Consider the following 18,875-nt stretch of genomic DNA (forward strand, 5'->3'; position numbering starts at 1 on the left):
AGGAGCTGGCAAGCAACTCTTGCTCCTCGTGGCCACTATCATGAAACTCCCGGTGACTCAGAAGGCAGAGCTGCAAACCCTTTGTCATCCCCAGCCCACTTGACTTCAGCTGGCCCCAGCTGATAAGAACATTACAAGCAACAGCAGAAAAAAAAAAAATAGCACCAAAGTGCGGGGTCAGTGCAGGCTCGTGGGAACAGCAGTGATCTGGCTCTGCAGCACAGAGATGCTTTTTGAAGCATCCCCTCCTCCAACAGGAAGGAAAAACCCCAGCACCCTACGTGCTTTAAATAAGGCTATTTCTCCTCACACCCATCCTGATGGATGGAAAGGGACATGGCTGCAAGCACACAGGCAGATGCAAGCACTCAGTTACTGCTTTTCATCCCTCTGCAATGGAGCACACTGCAGAGTTTGGTAGGGACCAACCTGGAACTGTTGGAGGTTTTGTAGGGTGGGGTCCACATGAGGTGGACTCATGCAGCTCCTTGAGCTGTTGCAGGTTGGAGATGGGGATCACTGACAAAGATTTGGGGAAGTGAGTCTTTTATCTCAGTGCTTCAAAGCCATCCCAAGCTCATAGGGCATCTCTCCCAGAAGAAAGGAAGTAAGCAGTCATGCTTCCACTATTGCTGCCACTATTTCCTTTCTTTACTGTCCATCACTGCAGTAATTGTATCGAGGGTTAAAAACAGATGATATCAGCCTGGGGAGGGTAAAGAATACGATAAAGGTCAGAAATCATTAGCACCAGAGTACCCTGAAAGAATGAAAACATTCACAGAAACACCCCTGGGAAGTGCCAGAGCTGTGCACCAGAACTCCAAACTTCTCAGGGAAAAGGGAGAGAGTGAAGCAAGTACTGGCAGTAAGACTTGAAGAAAACAGCCAGCAATGAAGGCATGACTTTTTCTCTTTCCTTATTTTCTTTTCTCCAGGAGTAACCCTGAAGATGTCAACAGCTCAGAAACCAATTCCCAAACAGACATCAGCGTTCCTAACGCAGACCTTCCTGGAGGATCACTGAACAAAAATACACGACGCTTGTAAATCAGATGAGAACAGGCCTCACAAAAGCAGGAAGATTTGTCTCTCACATCCCCAGGGAAGCGTATTCCCAAAGGATTTGTTCATGCAGGTCCCCTGCATTCTCCTCTCCTGAAGGCTTTACCTCTTTATATTCCTGATGCAGTGTTTCTGAGCTCTGTTATTCAAGTCCCTGAGGAGCTCCAGCATAACTGACACTTGCAGGTGTATCCTCTCCTCCAGCCATACCAATGCCCATTACTACCTGCAGTACACTCCTGGCATCCGGGATAATGCAGACTCACACTTCCTAGAACACCACTTCAGCAAAGATAAAAAGCAGGTAAGGGGTCCATGGCTGATTAGCAGGATTAATCACCATCAGTTTTACAGTAACCTTGACTGAATTATATTGCTTCCCATGGGCAAGTTAACTCTTCATCACATCTCTTTTGGAGTGGACCATTAAAGCAGATGAGGACATGGTGGAAGTGGAGCAGGAGGGCAGAATCTGCAGGAGGGGATGCAGGGACAACCACAGCGCTGTGACAGAACAAGAAGGTAACGGAAGCAGGACAGAAGAGCTGAGATGATGGGAAGGACCTGGAACACACTCTAAGGCTGTCACTGTGACCAACTATCCCTACAGAGATAAGCTTTTTCCCCACGCACATCCACACTCTAGCACAACAAAGGACCACTGCCACTGGGACACATCACATCCCACCAAAGGCACCACAAGATGACTATTGCCTGTCCCACAGCACCTGAGCAGAGCAGGACTCAGCAGCCAAGTTCAACCAAAAGTCCAAATCTTGTCAGCTCATGGTGTCAAGGCACATTCCAAGTCCAAACTGTGGGTCATAGCCCCAGCAGAGTCTGTAATTAGGCCCAAACCATCAAGCAACCTTGCAGGCTGAACTGAAATAGATCCTACAGCTGAACTTGGCTATGGGTGTCGGTGGAGGTCTCAGGTGAGGCTGTTCAGGGCTATTAAGACCAATTAGTGCCACCAGTATCCTGACACCCACCTCCAGACCAAGCCTGAATGCATGCTAGGGAACTTAACTGCGTTCATTTTGTAGGTGGATCAATATGTTTGTATGCAATCCTATATTAGGGGCTGTAAGTTAGACCTCTCCTGTAATTCTTGCAATTACTTCTCAACTCTACAACCATACTTATATGATCTGATTCCTCTATCATAATATCACACAGAAACAGCACAATTTTAGAGAAGAGTTCCAAGATTATTCTACCTGTAAGTTAAATCCAGTGATTGAATCTTGAAACAGAAGTGATTATTTTTATTTATCAGTGCCTTAACGACTGTCATTCTAGTGGCTTTGACTAGAAAGTCATCAATATGTTTCCACAGTTCCTCAAACAGTGAATGTTGGCCCTAATATTAATGCTCAGAGATGGTCCCAACTTGATATCCTGAAACTTGATAGCCATTCATTTAATCCCACAGCACAGAGATATCTTGAAACTTGATTGCCATTCGTTTAATCTTGGACTGACCTCTTCCATCATAGTAGCTTGCTTTTGGTTACACTTATTCACAAAAACCTTTGCTATGATGTAAGAAATTCATGCTACTTAGGTTGTATCTATTAGTCCTTTCTATTGTGAATATCAAATATTGCCATATTCGAGGACTATGTGGGCAGGAATTGATGAGGCTATGGGAAAGAGCAGAGGCTTTCAAGGTAGGTGGACACTAGCTGATCTAAAGCTGGTGCTAAGAGGAACCAAGGGATGTTAAGAGGATGAGCACTGGACAAGTCAAAGGGACAAATCAGATGCTCAAGACTACATTCAGGTTAAAATATGCTTTTTTTTCCTTGTCTTAGCTTGTTTCTTTGAAAATAAACTGTGAAAACCATGGAAGTTTGGCTGCAGAGATACACTTTCATAGTGTATCCTTTCAACAACTCCTCAAACAAAAAGCAAAAGCCATGTGTTCTTTCTTGTGATATGATGAAGCCACGGTATTACATTTCACTACAGATCCATCTTTTTCTTACAAAAGATGACTGAAGCATCAGCGGGAGACACTGATGGACAGATGACAAACTTTAGTAGGATCTCATACACATACTCTGTCAAGGACTTGAGAATGTGTCTGCTTTCCGAATCTTAGCCCCAAGCTGCACATATCAATCATCCAGGCTTAAAGGTAGTGTGAAGACAAACTATCAGTCTTCTCTTAGTATCAGCAAGGACTCTCTGAGCTATGGTTCCTCTGAGCTAGCTAGCCTGGCCAAGCCAACTTCTGTGCTGCTTGCACAGAGATCAGTTCAGCCCAATGGCAGCAGAAAATGAAATTAATTGCACTCTATATGTCACCTTTGAAATGGAAGGGCAGTTTTTGCCAAGCATGAAGCCTGCATGATGCTGCATTGCTGCTTAATGCTAAGTGGTATCATGGCTTACTCAGAAGTAGTATCTTCGTTCTGGTCATTTAACTGACACTTATCATTAGCCTTTAAAATAAATTTTGTCTCAAAGGCACCAGTTGACTGTACAAGAAGAGTGCTGTTTTCCTGGGGGTCTCCGAGGGGGTCTGGAGACATCCTTTGTTTCCAGCAGAACAGAAAGTCCCATTCATACTTCTGTCACATGCCAAAACATGACTATCCCAGAATAGGGCTGCAGGATACCTCCCCAGTGGGGTCGAGAGGAGAGGTGCCACGTGGACTCATGTATTCTGAGAAGAGGAAAAGCTGCAGCCCTCCAAAAAGGCCAAAAAGTTGATGCAACTGACATGCCATGACTTCTGGTCTGCGCTGAGATGAGCTGTTTGAGGTGCATTTTTTCTGATCAGCCTGAGGAGCATAAATGTGCTCCTCGTGGGACAGATTCACTCAGGGAATGATGAGAGGTCACCACAAGGGCGCCAGCAGGTAGGGAAACTTTTTGGTCCCACACTGGCCAAGTCAGAAAGGCCAACTTTTGTATCAGGGACATCCGCCAGGGTATAGAAATACTTCACTGAGACCACAGGCTGGCAAGCTGCAGACACCTAGGAGCATTATGGTCCAAAGGAGGACAGTACCAGATGTCTGCCTCCAAACTAAGGCCAGGGATGGGCTGCACCCATCAGCACAGACCACTAGCTGGATTTACCTTACGTTTCCATGTGGTCTGTCTGGGAGAAGGAACATCTCAGTGAGGAATAAGATAAGATGAGATGAGCAAGGAAGAATGAAGCTGGAGAAAAGAAAGAAAAACGACTGAATCTAATAACTATATGGCAGTGTCAGCAGAGAAAGTGAGAAGTGGGATCCTCAGGCAGACTCCAGAAGCAGCCTCTACCCCCTGCAATAGTATAAAGTGTTTTCAAGTAAAACATTCAACTTTAAACCAAAAGCTAAGTAAATAAAATAGATCCCTCAAAATGTAATCCCTGTTGCTTCAGATATCTTAGCTGATGAGATCAAAGCTGGTGAGACCAGGGAAACGTCATCTCTGCAGAGCAAGCAATGCCAAGACGTGAGAAGCCACAGAGAGATGGTGAGTGATAGATTCTCCAATGGGATGCTTAACAGGATGAAGAGAGAAAAATCTAAATGGAAGTTTTGTTCTCTCTTCTGAGGAGGAGTCAACTCTGACAGATCAGAGTAAGCAGTAAATAAAGACGTTAACTTTTCTATGGATTTCCACAGCTCTGATTCATCAAAGCTTTCAGGAATCATGGAAATGATTCAGTGGAGAAAACACAAATAATTTGTTTCTACAGCAAAAAAGAATAGGGTTCCCAACAACAGATGTAGATCATCTCTACCGTATTTACAGTTCTTGACCACTGAGCAAACTGAGCCTCAAATTCTCAGTGGCATCTTTGAACAAATCTCAAGATGAAAGGGACTTTCCTTCCAAGTCTAATTCATTCTTGTATCTGGATTCACTCAGAAAAAAAGGCTGGAACAGCAGACACATACAAAAACATTTTGTTCTGAACTTCTGCAGCTCTCCCATAAGTAGCAGAGCTCCTGCACAGTTGTTCATGATGCCCATGAAATGGGGTGAAAATAAATAGCTGCAAACTTGAATGCTATTAAAGTCACCTAGAAGACGAAGCATCTTCTATCTTATTGCTTGCAAATGCCATCTAAAAAGTCCAAATGCCATTTCTCTGCTGAGCACCTCTCCTATGAAGACTTGTTCAGACTGGAGGAGAGAAAGTTGCAGGGAGACATAGGAGGACTTTTGCACGGCTTTGATAGTTTTTGAAGTTACTGGAAATAAAACTATGAAGACTGGTAATGGAAAGCCCAGTGAGGGGGGGGGGAGGGGGAAAGAAAAAAAAAAAGATTAAAAAATATCATAGCTTGAAGATAAAATGTAAAAATAACAGGTTAAAACTGGACATAGTTTGGAGATGGGCAACCAGGGTGAGCAAGGCTATGGGATGGCTTCCTACAGCACAGCTAGGTTGTTCCTCCCCAAGGGCAGGACCTGGTACTTCCTTCTTCTGGGCTGCATGATGGACTGCCCAGCCTGTCCAGGTCCCAGTGAATGGCTGCAAGACCCTCTAGAGTACCAGTCATGATCTCACGTGTTTGAGATTCCTTCTACTTGGGAAGGAGTTTGAACCCATTCGTTTTATCCTTGTTTTGGGGCTAGAAGGGCAAAGGGATTCCCACACCAAAGTAAAGTTACTCCAAAAATCAATGTGACTTTACCAGCATGCTATGCCAGCACACCTTCCTGAGTAATCAAGGACACTGGAACAAGATGATTTGGCTATTCCTTTTTCTTTATCTTTTTTAATAAAACAACCTGCCCCATACCAAATAAATCCCCAGTTCCTGAGCAGAGCCAGCTTCAGAGCATAGTGAGGAAAAAAACTTTCCTCTGCAAGCAGATAAGCCAAGGAGGTTGGGAGAAGCTTTGTCCCTGGGGTTGTGCAGAAGAGGTTCAGGGGTTTGGAGGAAGGCAGAAGGGATCTCAGGGAAGAGTTGTTTGAGATCTTCCGCACAGGGGCAGGTGAAACTCAGAGGGGAATCTCTGAGTCAAGACCATGTCTAGAGACCAGACCAGAGGTATGAGGGAAGCTGGTGGGACGCCGGCAGCACTGACTTCTCAGCCATAAAGGCTCTGCCCTATATCTCAAGAGCAAAATCCAAGCAGAGCTGGCACGTGAAAAAGCACCTCCTTGCAGATGGAGGGTGGTCAGAGCTCGCACCCCAGCCTGCTTCACACAGAGGCTCAGGGAAGGCAAAGCAGAACCTGTCCACCTCCAGCACCTCAGTAAGGACTCACTGCGCCAAAAGGGAAACTGCACATCCCTGCTGCTGTGCATGCACTCTGGGCACAAAAGGCTCTGATGTCTCCCAAAACTTTCCCCAAAGCTGGCTGGGGCCTATTTGCCAAAGCACAGCCTCGTGCTGGTGTTAGCAGCTGCCCCCAGCTCTCTCCCCCCGCTCCGAGAGGGATTTGTTTATGATTTTCATCCCTGCCTGTCTAGCCCTCCTCCTCCATCCCTGTCCTGCCTTGCACTTATTGGTCACAGCAGCTGCGTTTGGGGGCAGCCCAGTAATTTTCTATATAACTAAGTGCTCTGTTCAGAGAGACCTCAGCAAGTCACGAGCGGGAAGGAACACAAAAGTAAACTCCAGAATCTACAACGCTGCCATCCTCCTGGGATCTGTAGGACAGACAAGGGGCCGTGAGAAGGAGAGAAACTGATCCCAAGAGCATCCAGAGTTTGTGGTCTCAAGGAAGGTAACCAACTCTGATGAAAAGCTTTGCTGTTCCATGTTCTGATTTGCAAACAAAATGATTTCCTGCACCTGGGTGAGTTTTTACATGCTTTTCAATCTCATGATCTGATGGAGATGCTGGAGGATCATATCCCCAATAAGATCTAACAGGTGCTGCACACCTTTTAGGGGAAGGTCCACCTAACCCGGGTTAGGTTCAGGAGAGGGAAACAATTGGGGATGTGTGCTCATATCTGCCTTTCTTCCCTCTCCCCCCATTCAAGGCATTTTTGCTGCAAAAGACATTTATTTGCACTCTTCGCTGGGCAGATGGGATGGGTCCATCAGGCACTTCCCCAGGTGATCGGGGATGTGAGCAAGGCTCAGAGGATTTGGAGTAAAGTGGTGCTGGCTTTGGCTTCCACTCGCTGGGCACTTAACAAGCCTCTTAGCCTTCTGTGCCTTGATTCCCCCAGCAAGGGAGAACAAGTTATACTTGCAAGCACTCTGAGATGAGGGAACTAGGAGGGCAAGAAGTCAGTGGGCTGTTGAGCAGGAGAAAACAATGCTCCCTTTTATTAAATTGTTGTATAATAAGGCAAGATGGGGGAGAAGCCCTTCTTTTCAGTAGTGTGGAAGGAATGGGCAGGATCCAGTGAAATGTGTCCTGTGATTCTTACTCACATGAGCTCCTCTGCCAAAGCCCTGGGGGCACAACAACACCAGGCTCTGAATCCTGCACCAGGGAGAGCAGAGAGGAGCAGCCTACTGCTGCCCAGGGATGCTTTAGTGCCTAAGCAGATGCTTAGGTAAATAGCCAAAGGAAGGAGATGTTGAAGAATCTTCTTTTGTGACAAAAAGTGAGGTTGGGCAATCGGTTCGTAAGGGATGTGCTGGACCAGCAGAGGTGCCAGAACCTTCAGAGGTACCAGAACCTTCAGAGGTACCACCAAGGTTTTTCTCACAGCATTTTACAGTGGTCACTAGGTGATAAGCTGACATCCACCATGCCTTCCTGGGGGAATTAGCTCTGCCCATGCAGACGAGATTGTGTGAGATGAGGGGTTCCCTCATGTGCATATTACTTTGTGTTCGGGAGTAGCAGGATACACCTGCAGTGCTGGGATGCCCATGTAAGCTGGGTGCTCTCAGAACAGATATGGGTCAACTCCCAACCATCATATGGAGAGGCTTTTTTTTTTTTTTTTTTTTTTTTTCCACAGCCAGACATGGTGGCCATTCTGGCTCATATTGATGTGGCTTATCTGCAAGATAAGTTTGCAAAGCTGCTTGAGCCTGCAGAGATAAAAGGCACGGTGAGCACACAGAATTGCTATGCACCAGGCATGAATATTTCAGCAGATAGAAGCATGCCGACAGTGAGCTGGAAAGAAAGGAATGGGATCTTTAACTCTCCTGTGCTAAAACTGTATCTAAGGTGCCATCACAATGTAAGGGTCAAACTAGAAAGAAAACATCTTTAAAAAGTAGTTGTTTTAACAGAACTGAAAACTCATCTCTTGAGTTCACGAGGTCTGAACTGTGATTGAAGTCTGTGGTTATTTTATTGCCTCTGTTTGACATGTAACTGAGAATAAATGTCAGGTTTCCTACTAAGGTTGTCTGTTTGCAGCTTAATTCACTAAGAACCTGGCTGAAGGGTCAGAGAGATTTCCTGGAAGAAGCAGCAAGATGAAACTGAGAAAAGGGTAGGCCAGGTTAGGTTGGTTTGTTGGGAAAGCATGCAGCTTCTTACCAATCATGCTTGGAGACTCCCAAATAAACAGGAAGGCACAGGTGCTCCTGCGGAGCTGACACACAAGGCAGCTGTACCTGGAGGAGCTGTGGCTGTACCTGGTGGCTCTTGGGGTTGGCTTCCCAGAGAGGAACAGCATGGTCCCGCTGTGCACACAGTGCTGAAGCCCCTCCCCCAAATTCATAGCAGTACAGTTCTGCAGCATCCTCAGCTGTCCCATAAGCTGCATGGGGTTTGCTGCTCAACCAGCCCTGCCTGAGAATACTGGCAGAGATGTGCAAAACAGAACCCAATCCGGTGATATTTATTAGCAGTGCTGCAGGCTTGGTCAGCTTGAGAGACCTTTTACTGTGCTCAGCAGTCAGCACTGCAAACAACATAGGGAGATTTATGTCTCCAGGTATTGAGTGGAACAGCATGGTGGATTTGGAAAGGAAGTGGTTCAATTAACAGCGATTAAGGATGGGGAAGGAGGAGCTGCTCTGCTTGCACATAAATTGGAATAAGATGTCAGGTATCAATAGAGCATTTCTGGAAAAAACCCTCATGGTATTTTCCCAGCACAGTTCTCAGGATACTGTGCTGAGTTTTGTCTCTTTGCAATGAAAGATGGCATATGGGATCTGCTGATGTTCATGCTGCTCCACTTTTACCATGGCACAAAACAGGAGAAAAGCTGCTTTGTTCCTGTGGATAATGCAGGGTTTGCAGAATCACTCTGCTGTGCAGGTATCAGTGGAGCAGGTGCCCCAAAACTACTTTTCCTCCACTGACCACAGACAAAATACCTCTCTGCCATCTTCTTAAGCACTATCAGGCCCCCTCCTCTGCTAACCCATCTCTCTCCCTTGTCCCTTTTTCCATCTTCAGATCAGACCAAGACCCAAGCAAATACATCCCCAGAGCACTGAATTCTGCAGCCAGCTTTGCCCTTTGGTCCTCAATGGCGAGAATCTCAGCTCCCACTACTCTGGCCATCCTCCTGACTTGCCTCTTCTCTGGGGCACACGGCCAGACCCCAGAGGCTTTCCAGGCGAGTTCCATTCCCTTCAAGGCACTCAGCCAGGAGCAGGCTTACAGCCTGCTGCAGCCCAGCCTGTTCCAGGACGCCAAGGCACTCAACTACTCAGAAAGTCTCCCCAAGAGCAGCGGGTCGGAGCCACCCCTACTGCCTGTCTGTGTGAAGCCTGCAGATATCAGGCATGTCTTCAAGTATATCAACACCATCGTGTCCTGCACCATCTTCATAGTAGGGATCATTGGGAACTCCACACTCCTGAGGATCATATACAAGAACAAGTGCATGAGGAATGGGCCGAATGTTCTCATTGCTAGCTTGGCACTTGGAGACCTCCTCTACATCCTCATTGCTCTGCCCATCAATGTCTATAAGGTAGGCTCTGTGTAACAGAAGTACTGGAGCAGGAATGGTATCTGCTACCACCTGCCTTTGTGCCCTGCTATCTTCTATATTCTGCTCTCTAACACAGACTCCATTTTAGGCAAGGATTGGGGGAGGGTGATCATGCTTTCCAAAGGGGAAGGGAAAAATAAATAGGCACAAAGCTCACAGTAGGTTCCTGGGAAAGCAGAGGTGTTCCCAGCCACTGATGTGTTCTATACACACACACATATCCAGATCTTTTAAATCTTATTTAAAATTGAAAGGAAAAGAGTGAGTTGTAGTCTCTGGGCATTCACAAACATCTAGCTAAATATGAAGACTCATCCAGGAACACTGAATAGGGCTGTATTATAAACAGGGTAGAGAAGGTTTGGCCGATATTGGATGGAGTCCTGAGACTCCAATCAAAGGAGTTGTACTGTGTGAGACATGCAGTTACTCCTTGTCCACCATATTGGACAGGTTTTGGTGGTCTGGAGTAAGAGGCTTATAGGAAGGGTCCAGAAGGGCTGCAGGGAGTGAAGGACGTGGAGCTCAGATGCACTCATACAACTGGGCTGTGGGTACATAGGTCTTACAGCCCTTCTCTTTGGTATGTTTGCCTGGTTCTGTCTTATTTCACAAGTCTGTATGTCCTACATATCATAAAAAAGGGCATGTGGGACCAGATGGAGACTGTAGAAACTTACTGAGGGAAGCTGGCAGATGAGCCTGTCACAGGCTGAATACCCAGTTCTATGTCCTGGTCAGGTAAGTACTGATGGCAGTGAGGGCTATACAGAGTTCAAGGCTTATACCAAAGGCCTCATCCACAGCATAGCCCATGCTAACACAAGCTTTTGTCCTCAAGACACACTCAGCCATCTCTCAGAGCTCCCTTTCTCCTGTCTCATATTGCCCCAATGATACCCTCTGCTCGCCTCTGTTGAGCATAGGGCCACAAGTAGGTACTGGCTTTAAAGGGAACACCAGATCTAATTCCAGAGGAGGTGAGAAGAGTTTTGAGGAGAATTTGCACTAAGGAATCTAAACGTGATAGGAGGGCTGAGTATAGGAATCACATAAGTCTACATGGCTGTGAAAGCTATCTCAAAGAAGCTGTCCTTGCTGTATTTTTGGCTATTTCAGAGAATTATATCCATTTCCCTCTGAAAGTATCCCAAAGCCCTTTGCAACTTTCAGGATTCTTGGTGTCCAAACCATCTCTCCACGTGTGTGTAAACTCATCTCACAATGAGCCCCTGGGGAAACAAGTGGTTCCCAACACAACCCAAAGCACCGGAGAGTACACACCATGCCATCCCAGTGGAGGTAACCTCAGAGTGCTTTCAGCTGCTCTTTGTGGGCTTCTTGCACCTTGTGGGTAACCACCTGCTATTATGGGAAGCCAGGCATACCTTCCCGAAGCAGTCTGTTAACCCTGAGATTCTTCCCCAGCTCTTGGCAAAGGACTGGCCCTTCGGTGTGCAGGTGTGCAAGCTCGTCCCCTTCATCCAGAAGGCTTCAGTGGGCATCACGGTCCTCAGCCTTTGTGCCCTCAGCATCGACAGGTGAGAAACAACTTCCACAGGTGCCCTGCCCAGCCTGGCCCATATTTAACCACAGTATATTCTTCTGTTGCCTGCAATTAGAAGACTGTAGAGTGACTTGGTTCCGGGCCAAATTCAGAGAAGTGGAGAGGGAGCTTTTAGGTAATTTAGGTAGAGTTGAAATCCAACAGGAACCAACTATTCTCTGTGATGAAGAAGTGTAAGTCCTGCTGGAAAAGGTTGATATGAGGAGCATAAAATGCAGGAATAACTGCTAGGCTGGTGGGGAAGGATGGCACCTCTGCCACCAGGAGGTAGACATACTGGCCAAGGTCAGCTCCCTTCACATTTATCCCTCGAGGCCCTGTTGCTGATCCTTCCCATTCCACTAAAGGAGAAGACAAAGCAATGGTGAAGGAAGGAGGGAAGGAAAGGGACTCTGGAGACAGTTCTAATACTCACCTTCCTAACTTCTTTCTGATAGTGGGTTTTCTCACTCCTCTCCACTCTTGTTCTACCCCTATACACTGTGCAGGTATCGAGCAGTGGCCTCCTGGAGTCGGATCCAGGGCATAGGAATCCCCATGTGGAAGGCAGTGGAGGTGACGCTGATCTGGGCAGTGGCCATTGTGCTTGCAGTCCCTGAAGCCATAGCCTTTGACATGGTAGAGATCAACTACTGGGACCAAGACCTGTGGGTGTGCATGCTTGCTTCCAAACAGAAATCCAGCTTCATGATGGTATGTATTCTGACCCATCCCAGCTGCAGGAAGACGAAGACACAGGCAAACAGGGCTTCCTTTCTCCTTGATTAGAGGGTTAGATGCACTATATATGACTTCAGTCAACAGGGAGAACGTGGGGAGAGATTAGACAAAGCACAGTCTGTGCAGGAAGTACCAACATGGGGTAGCGTTGCTTTGATGTGAGGCCTGGAAACAGGCAGAAGGTCTTTTAGCTATGTTGCATCCTCATTGCCCACCTCAGAATGTCATGAGCAATCTTGGTGAAGCTTCAAGAAGCTGCTAGACTGTCAAAACAGGCCAGGAGCACCTCCACAACCAGACTGCACAAGGCCAGCTAAGGGTGAGCAAGGAGATGAAGGCCTTTGTAAAGCATCACAACTTGTCCTTTCACCCCAAGTCTGCCTAAATAAGCACCTTGCAACCATTTCTTGTACAAAAGTATTAGATCAGCAGCCAGGTGTAAACCAGACTTCCCCTCTTTGGGTTAAGCCCTGTGGGGATGATGATCCCATGTACACTTAGCCCAGGGGCTGTTAACTTTCATACATCAGAAGTGTCAGAGTGGTCTGATCAGTGACACCGCTGGTGTCAGAGACCAATGCATCAGCTACCTTCCTTCTTCCCCGTTTCCAGTTCCTCTGTGTTTTGCATACAGTTCTATCGTGACGTGAAGGACTGGTGGCTTTTCGGCTTCTACTTCTGCCTCCCCTTGGTATGCACTGGCATCTTCTACAGCCTTATGTCATGTGAAATGTTGAGCAAGAGAAATGGCATGAGAATCGCTCTGAATGACCACATGAAACGGGTAAGAAAACCAGGAGGGCAGAAACCTCATTTCCCAAAATAAAAGGTAATGATGTAGAATGGGACAACACACGTGAGTTCCTACACTCTACATAGTTTCACAGCAGTCAGTGGCTTCTTGACAGGTGGATGCAGATGCATGGATTATTTTTGCCTTCATATTATAACCCACCTCTACAATCTTCCACCTCAGAGACAATCCAAACCACCAGCATTGTGACCCCAGACCAGTTTGCTTTTCAATTCCTATGGTCATTTATATCTTTGCTCTCTCCCATACTTCAGTGATCTGCTGGTTACTCCAATAACACAGCAGGAAGAACAGATAGATGAGGTCACCTCAACAAAGTGACTAGAAGTGATAGTAGGATGGGGAGAAAGAAACTCTATCCTGGTCTACATTGCATTACTGCTACCTTACTGCTTTCTGCAGCCTGGATCTCACAAGTCATCCTCATGATGTAGGAACTGGGACTGGTAGGCTGTGCTTTGGACTCAAAAGGGTATCCAGCCCTCCTTAGCTTATAGAAAGGACATGAAGGGCCATTGATCAGCATGAGGAGAGTGTGCTTTGCCACAGACATTCAACCAGAGTATACCTTCTTCCCTGCCCACCCTCTCCTTGCAGCGTCGGGAGGTGGCCAAGACCGTCTTCTGCCTCGTGGTGATCTTTGCGCTCTGCTGGCTGCCGCTCCACCTCAGCCGCATCCTCAAAAAGACCATCTATGATCAGACAGACCCCAACAGATGTGAGCTGCTCAGGTAAGAGCAACAGCAGGAGGGCCATAAGCCCCAGTGAGCAACTGCAGAGGTTCACTGGGCTCACAGAAGGCTGAGGGAGCTGCCTTTCAAACACCTTCCTACCCCTCTTCTAGAAGGCATTGCTCTGTAGGCAGGCACAGAGAAAGGAAGTGGGGGTCACACGGAGAGTACTATTTATGAGTTAAAGATGTCTCCCGGGCAGAGAAACATTTGGAAGTTTGGAATCTCCTTCAGCTGTCCACTCAGCAAGCTACCAGCCGCTTCTCTCCCCTCTTGCCATAGTTTCCTCCTCGTCATGGATTACTTTGGGATCAACATGGCCTCTCTCAACTCCTGCATCAATCCTGTGGCTCTCTACTTTGTCAGCCGAAAATTCAAGAACTGCTTCCAGGTAGGGATTGTACCTCCATTGCCTTCAGATGAGGGGAAAGGCAGACATCAGGTACACGTGGGACCTGCCAATGGCCCACAGGATGCCCATATCTGCTCATTGTAACCCTCTTCCCAAATTTTCACCCTCTCTTCCCAGCTTCAAGCACAATAGAGCTTCCTGCCTTGCTACAGGGAGACTTTTCCCAGTGCAAGGCCTGTGACAAGCTCCAGAGAAGTCCCCTGTCGTTCTGAATCAGAAGCAACTCCACGTGCCTTTAAATCAGGAAGTGGGGCTGCTATAGGCTTTGAGCCCAATTTGCTCAGAGAGAAATCTGAGAAGGAGGGAAGAGCTGAAAAAGAATGGGGATGACATGAAAATCACCTCCCAGTTGCTATGGCAAGGAATTGAACCCACCTATTTTCTGTTCTTCAAGGACAAGAAAATATCTGAGGCTTTGCTACCTCATTTCCAAGCCACTTCAGCCCTATCTTGACAAACCTATAAAATACAAAAAATACCTGAGGCTTTGCTACCTTCGTTTCCAAGCCACTTCAGCCCTATCTTGACAAACCTATTCCCATCAAATCTGTAGGAGAGCTTGGCTCAGTGCACAACCTGGCATTGCGCAGGTTGATCTGCCAAAAATGTTTCCCTCATATCCCATGTGCATAACGTTTGTGCTTTGACACTCTTTGTCTCCTTGCAGTCCTGCCTGTGCTGCTGGTGCCAGAGACCTGCTCTGAGCATCACACCAACAGATGAGAAGGGCTCTGTGGGGAAGTGGAAAGCCAACGGGCAGGAGCTTGGACTGGACCGGAGCAGCTCCCGCTTGAGCAACAAGTACAGCTCTTCCTAAAGCAGAGAGGAGAAAACACTGTGACAAGATGATAGGACACCTCAGATTCCCTTGCACAGTTATTTCCTGGCTGGGCTCAAATTGTTTTTGCCTTCATATTATAACCCACCTGGGTAAGAGCTGTAGCATTTCACTGACCCCGGGACTAGCTCTGAACACAGCCTCAGGGCTTTGCTTGTCCATCCTCCAGTCCAAGTCACCTCTGCAGGAGGAAGAAGAATGGGACTCAGCCCTCTGTAGGACTTTTCTGTTCCTTGAAGGATAGCCAAGTGACTTATGGTCATTTGTCTTGGGTAGAAACACAGGGTGAGGAGATTGGTGAGAAAAGTAAAGTTGAGATGTGGTCATTTGAAGATGGATGTGGGACAGGGAGGAAAGGGCAAGTAACCCAAGCAACAATTTCCAGCTGAAAAAAACAAAGCATTGTCCCTTATGATCTCCCTCTGCTGGAACAGTTTGTCCCTGGGCAAAGTACCATGTTAAGACCCAGATATCGTGTAGGTCTTCTAGACAATCAGTGACCTGAAATCTCCCTCAGCTATGGTATCAAGGGATGGGCAGCAACCCAGCATCACAATGCAATCAACCTGACCTGGGAAGCCCTGAAAGTCCTCTCCTCTTTACCTGTTCCAAGGAAATTTGTTCCAGGCTCTCCACTCAGGGATGGCATTCACCCTGCCTATGTATGGAACAAGAAGGTGACTGAATGCATGAGACAGCACAGCTTAGGAGTCCAGGCGTCCTCAGCAGAAGCCAGTGGCAGCATTCAGCCAAACCACCTGCTCCAAATTCCCCCTCCCCAGTTTATGGAACCCCAGCACTTCTTAGGCACAGATCTGTGACACCAAGGTTCAGGCTTTTTGTAAGGAGGATGCAGATTATGATCCTCAGGGTCAAGCTAAGGGGAAAATACAATGGGGTAGACTTCATCTCAGCTGAAGTTGCTGCTGAAACTAACCAGAATATGGCAAAGAGCCCTCACAAATTTACAATTTAAAGTGATTAGACCCCAAATGCCTTCTCCAGCATGACTTTCTAAAAATCATGCTTGCACCCCCTGCCAAAACTCAAGAAAATCTTGAATTAAGAGAATGTTTTATTTACCAGATTTTTTTAATAATTTTCCTGTTGTATTTTTCTTTTCTCTTATATCCCTTTTTCCTTTCCTCTTTCCCCTTTTCACCTTGTCATGGAGAAAAAAAAAAAAAAAAAAGAAAAAAGAAAAAGGGAGAAAAGACTTGTAAATAAAGCTAAACTCATTCCATGTGACATTGTATTTCAGTGAAAGCTAAGCTAAAAACAAATATTTTACAAACAAATCATATTTTTGAAAGTAGGTTTCAAATCTAAACAGAAGGACTGAGGGATATCTAGACCAGTAAGTTTTCCATAACCTTACCTACCCACTAGAGTAGATTTGCCTGCATCCATTTCACAGCATCAATGCTGTGCTTTGCCTCTGAGCTGGCTGCATTTTGTTGGAAGACAAAGTCATTGGAGAAAATTGATAGCAATGAAATGTTCCATTTTAGTAGGATTTTTTTTAAATAATTGTGCTCATTAGAAAAATAGTAATCTGAATTCTACATATTTCTGTAAGGAGTCAACCTTTATCACGTTGAAACAAGCATTAATAGGTCCTCTTCCATTCAGGACAGCCCCAGTTGTGTCAGCCCGGCTTCCTCTAGCTCTATCCAAACCAGCAATAGGAACAACTGAGTGCTACCTGCCACCAGCAATGATTGTTCTCTTACCTGCACGGAGACTAGCAGATTTAACCACACAGTTCCCATTCAGTGCAGTGAAGACTGAAGTATCTGAATGATTCCCCAGCAGTGACCTTTGGTAATAGCATAAGGAGCAGTGCCCCAAATGTTCAAGATCTGTGATTCTCTCCTAAGGACAGCCAGGACCTGTTCACACTCACAATACAGGCAGCAATTACATCCACACAGGGGAATCTTTTTACTTTGCCTAACCTCCCGGACCCCAGATAGCTAACATCCCTCTGTGCTCCACAGCAAATTTAATCATTTTTGCATTAGCAGTTACTCTCAGATCAACATTTTCACCTTAAATGGTTCAAAACTAGTCTCAGATCTGCACATGATTAATATTACAACAAACAGACTGCCATGAATTCATCCCAGCTCTCAATGTTGGTATCACTTGCTGCACAGCTGCTTAACACTGACTGCAGTCTCCTTTCCTTTCTTCCCCTTTGTGTTTTCCTCCCAAGTGTCTCCTATTAAAACCAACAGCATAAAATTTGACTAAGTGTGAGAGGGGAGGGAGAGAAGAGAGCTATCAGCTGCAAACAGTATCCTTTTAAAACTCTTACACTGTGGTGGCATTCACTTGGCACTTCTCAAACGTCTCTATTAGGCTACAACCAAGACCATGTCAAACACATTTCAGCTCAAAGATAAAGCAAGGAACATCAGACAACAAGTGCCCATGCAGTTTAGCTGCTCATGGAACTGCAAATGCAAAAACGGCTCCCGCCTTTCAACATCTTTTTAAAGTTACTCTCCATGCTGCTGGGGCTTAGCAGTCACAGGACTGAGCCCAGGTGTCTCAGTCAGGTTCTTATTTATTCACCCCTTTTCCCTTCAGCCAAGCCAGACAGGATCAGACAAAATCAAAGCTGCCACAGCCACCTGTAAAGATGCAGGAACCCATTGGCATGGGCGAGATGAATCCATTGCAGCAAACTGAGGCAGAAGAGCCTTATTATGAAATGCAGGGTTCAGATGGCTTCAGGACCTAATGCCTGTGAACACAAACCCACTGCCAGTCTGCCAGAAACCAAGTCTGTCAATTTGTATTTGAAAGAACAATTTTATTGAGAAAACCTGACATTTTACATCCTCTTATTCCTCTGTATGTTAATAAAACATGTTGGTGTTTGAAAGGAAAGTCTCTGGGTGTTTCTTATTAAGCAGCAGGGGGTCTGCAAAGTCTGCTAAATACTTAATTGAGTGCCAGCAGGTTCTTTTGGTAACTGCAGACCTCCACTGAAGAGACAGAGGTGCTCCCCCTGGGCAGAGCAAACTGGGAAGGTTCACACTCCTGCACCCAGCACAGAGCAGAAAGAACTCCTGTTACTTCATGCCACATTACACTCAATGAAAGGCTTTCCCTTGGCTAGCTGCCAGCAGATCCGAACAAGGCCAACAAGGCCAGGGTTTCAGCACTGTACTCTCTAGATAAGCTCACAAGGAGTGGTCTGGGCCTGTGGCTGTCTGCATTCTTCAGGGGGTTGAAATGAGGCAAGTTTCGTTGTTTTTTTTTTTTTTTTTTCAATTGTCTCACCATGAAATGATTCCCTGCTCATTTGAGGGCGATCTGTTAAAAAAAATGAAGGCTGATTATATTACTTGAATGCAACCAGAGGGCAAAGAAGCCGGCAGAAGAGCTCGAAGGCATGTCCTGCACAGAGAGTCTGAAGACACTTGGGCAGTCCAGTCAGGAGGCCAAGAGGCAACCTCACTGCTCTCTGCATCTTCCTCTGAGAAATGAGGAATGACGCTCAAGTCTCTCCTCCCTGGTAATCAATGACAGAATGCAAAGAAACGACAGAAGGATTTGTCAGGGGGGTTTCAGACTAGATACGAGGAAAATTTGACCACCCTCAAGGTAAAGAAACACTGAAATAGGCCTACTAGCAAGGTGGCTGATGTCCCGTGACTGTCACTGTCCAAGAGGCATTTGGCCTTGGGGCCAGTAACAGAAGGATTTAGATCAGAAGAGGCTATAGCCTCTCTCAAAGCCTGATTTTACACTGCACTGAACACCTTTATTCCCCTTGTATGCTGGAGCAGACCAGCTCTGTGCACCAGATTATCTTCACCACCATAAGAGATCTGAACATCCTGGGCAGAAAACAGCAACATTTGAAGACGGG

The 18,875-nt window shown here is 46.4% G+C and overlaps 1 protein-coding gene across 1 annotated transcript; it reads left to right on the forward strand.

Annotated features, from left to right (window-relative positions):
- Positions 1-6,623: 6,623 nt before the first annotated feature.
- On the forward strand, positions 6,624-18,053 carry LOC100544563 (endothelin receptor type B-like). Its single transcript, XM_003208386.4, has 8 exons — positions 6,624-6,759; positions 9,364-9,886; positions 11,336-11,448; positions 11,963-12,167; positions 12,829-12,978; positions 13,606-13,739; positions 14,022-14,130; positions 14,819-18,053. Exons 2-8 carry the CDS (start codon positions 9,437-9,439, stop codon positions 14,966-14,968), a joined length of 1,311 nt encoding a protein of 436 aa, XP_003208434.1. The 5' UTR covers positions 6,624-6,759; positions 9,364-9,436; the 3' UTR covers positions 14,969-18,053.
- The last annotated feature ends 822 nt before the right edge of the window (positions 18,054-18,875 follow it).

This window comes from Meleagris gallopavo, chromosome 9, assembly GCF_905368555.1.
Source record: "Meleagris gallopavo chromosome 9, MGAL_WU_HG_1.1, whole genome shotgun sequence".
Taxonomy (NCBI): Eukaryota; Metazoa; Chordata; class Aves; order Galliformes; family Phasianidae; genus Meleagris; species Meleagris gallopavo.

What these genes read in the sequence shown, in the direction of transcription:
- LOC100544563 (XM_003208386.4), top strand. Translation starts at nt 9,437, where the DNA reads ATGGCGAGAATCTCAGCTCCCACTACTCTGGCCATCCTCCTGACTTGC. An exon ending in AACAGATGTGAGCTGCTCAG is followed by an intron (nt 13,740 to 14,021) that starts GTAAGAGCAACA and finishes CTCTTGCCATAG; the next exon opens with TTTCCTCCTCGTCATGGATT. An exon ending in AATTCAAGAACTGCTTCCAG is followed by an intron (nt 14,131 to 14,818) that starts GTAGGGATTGTA and finishes GTCTCCTTGCAG; the next exon opens with TCCTGCCTGTGCTGCTGGTG.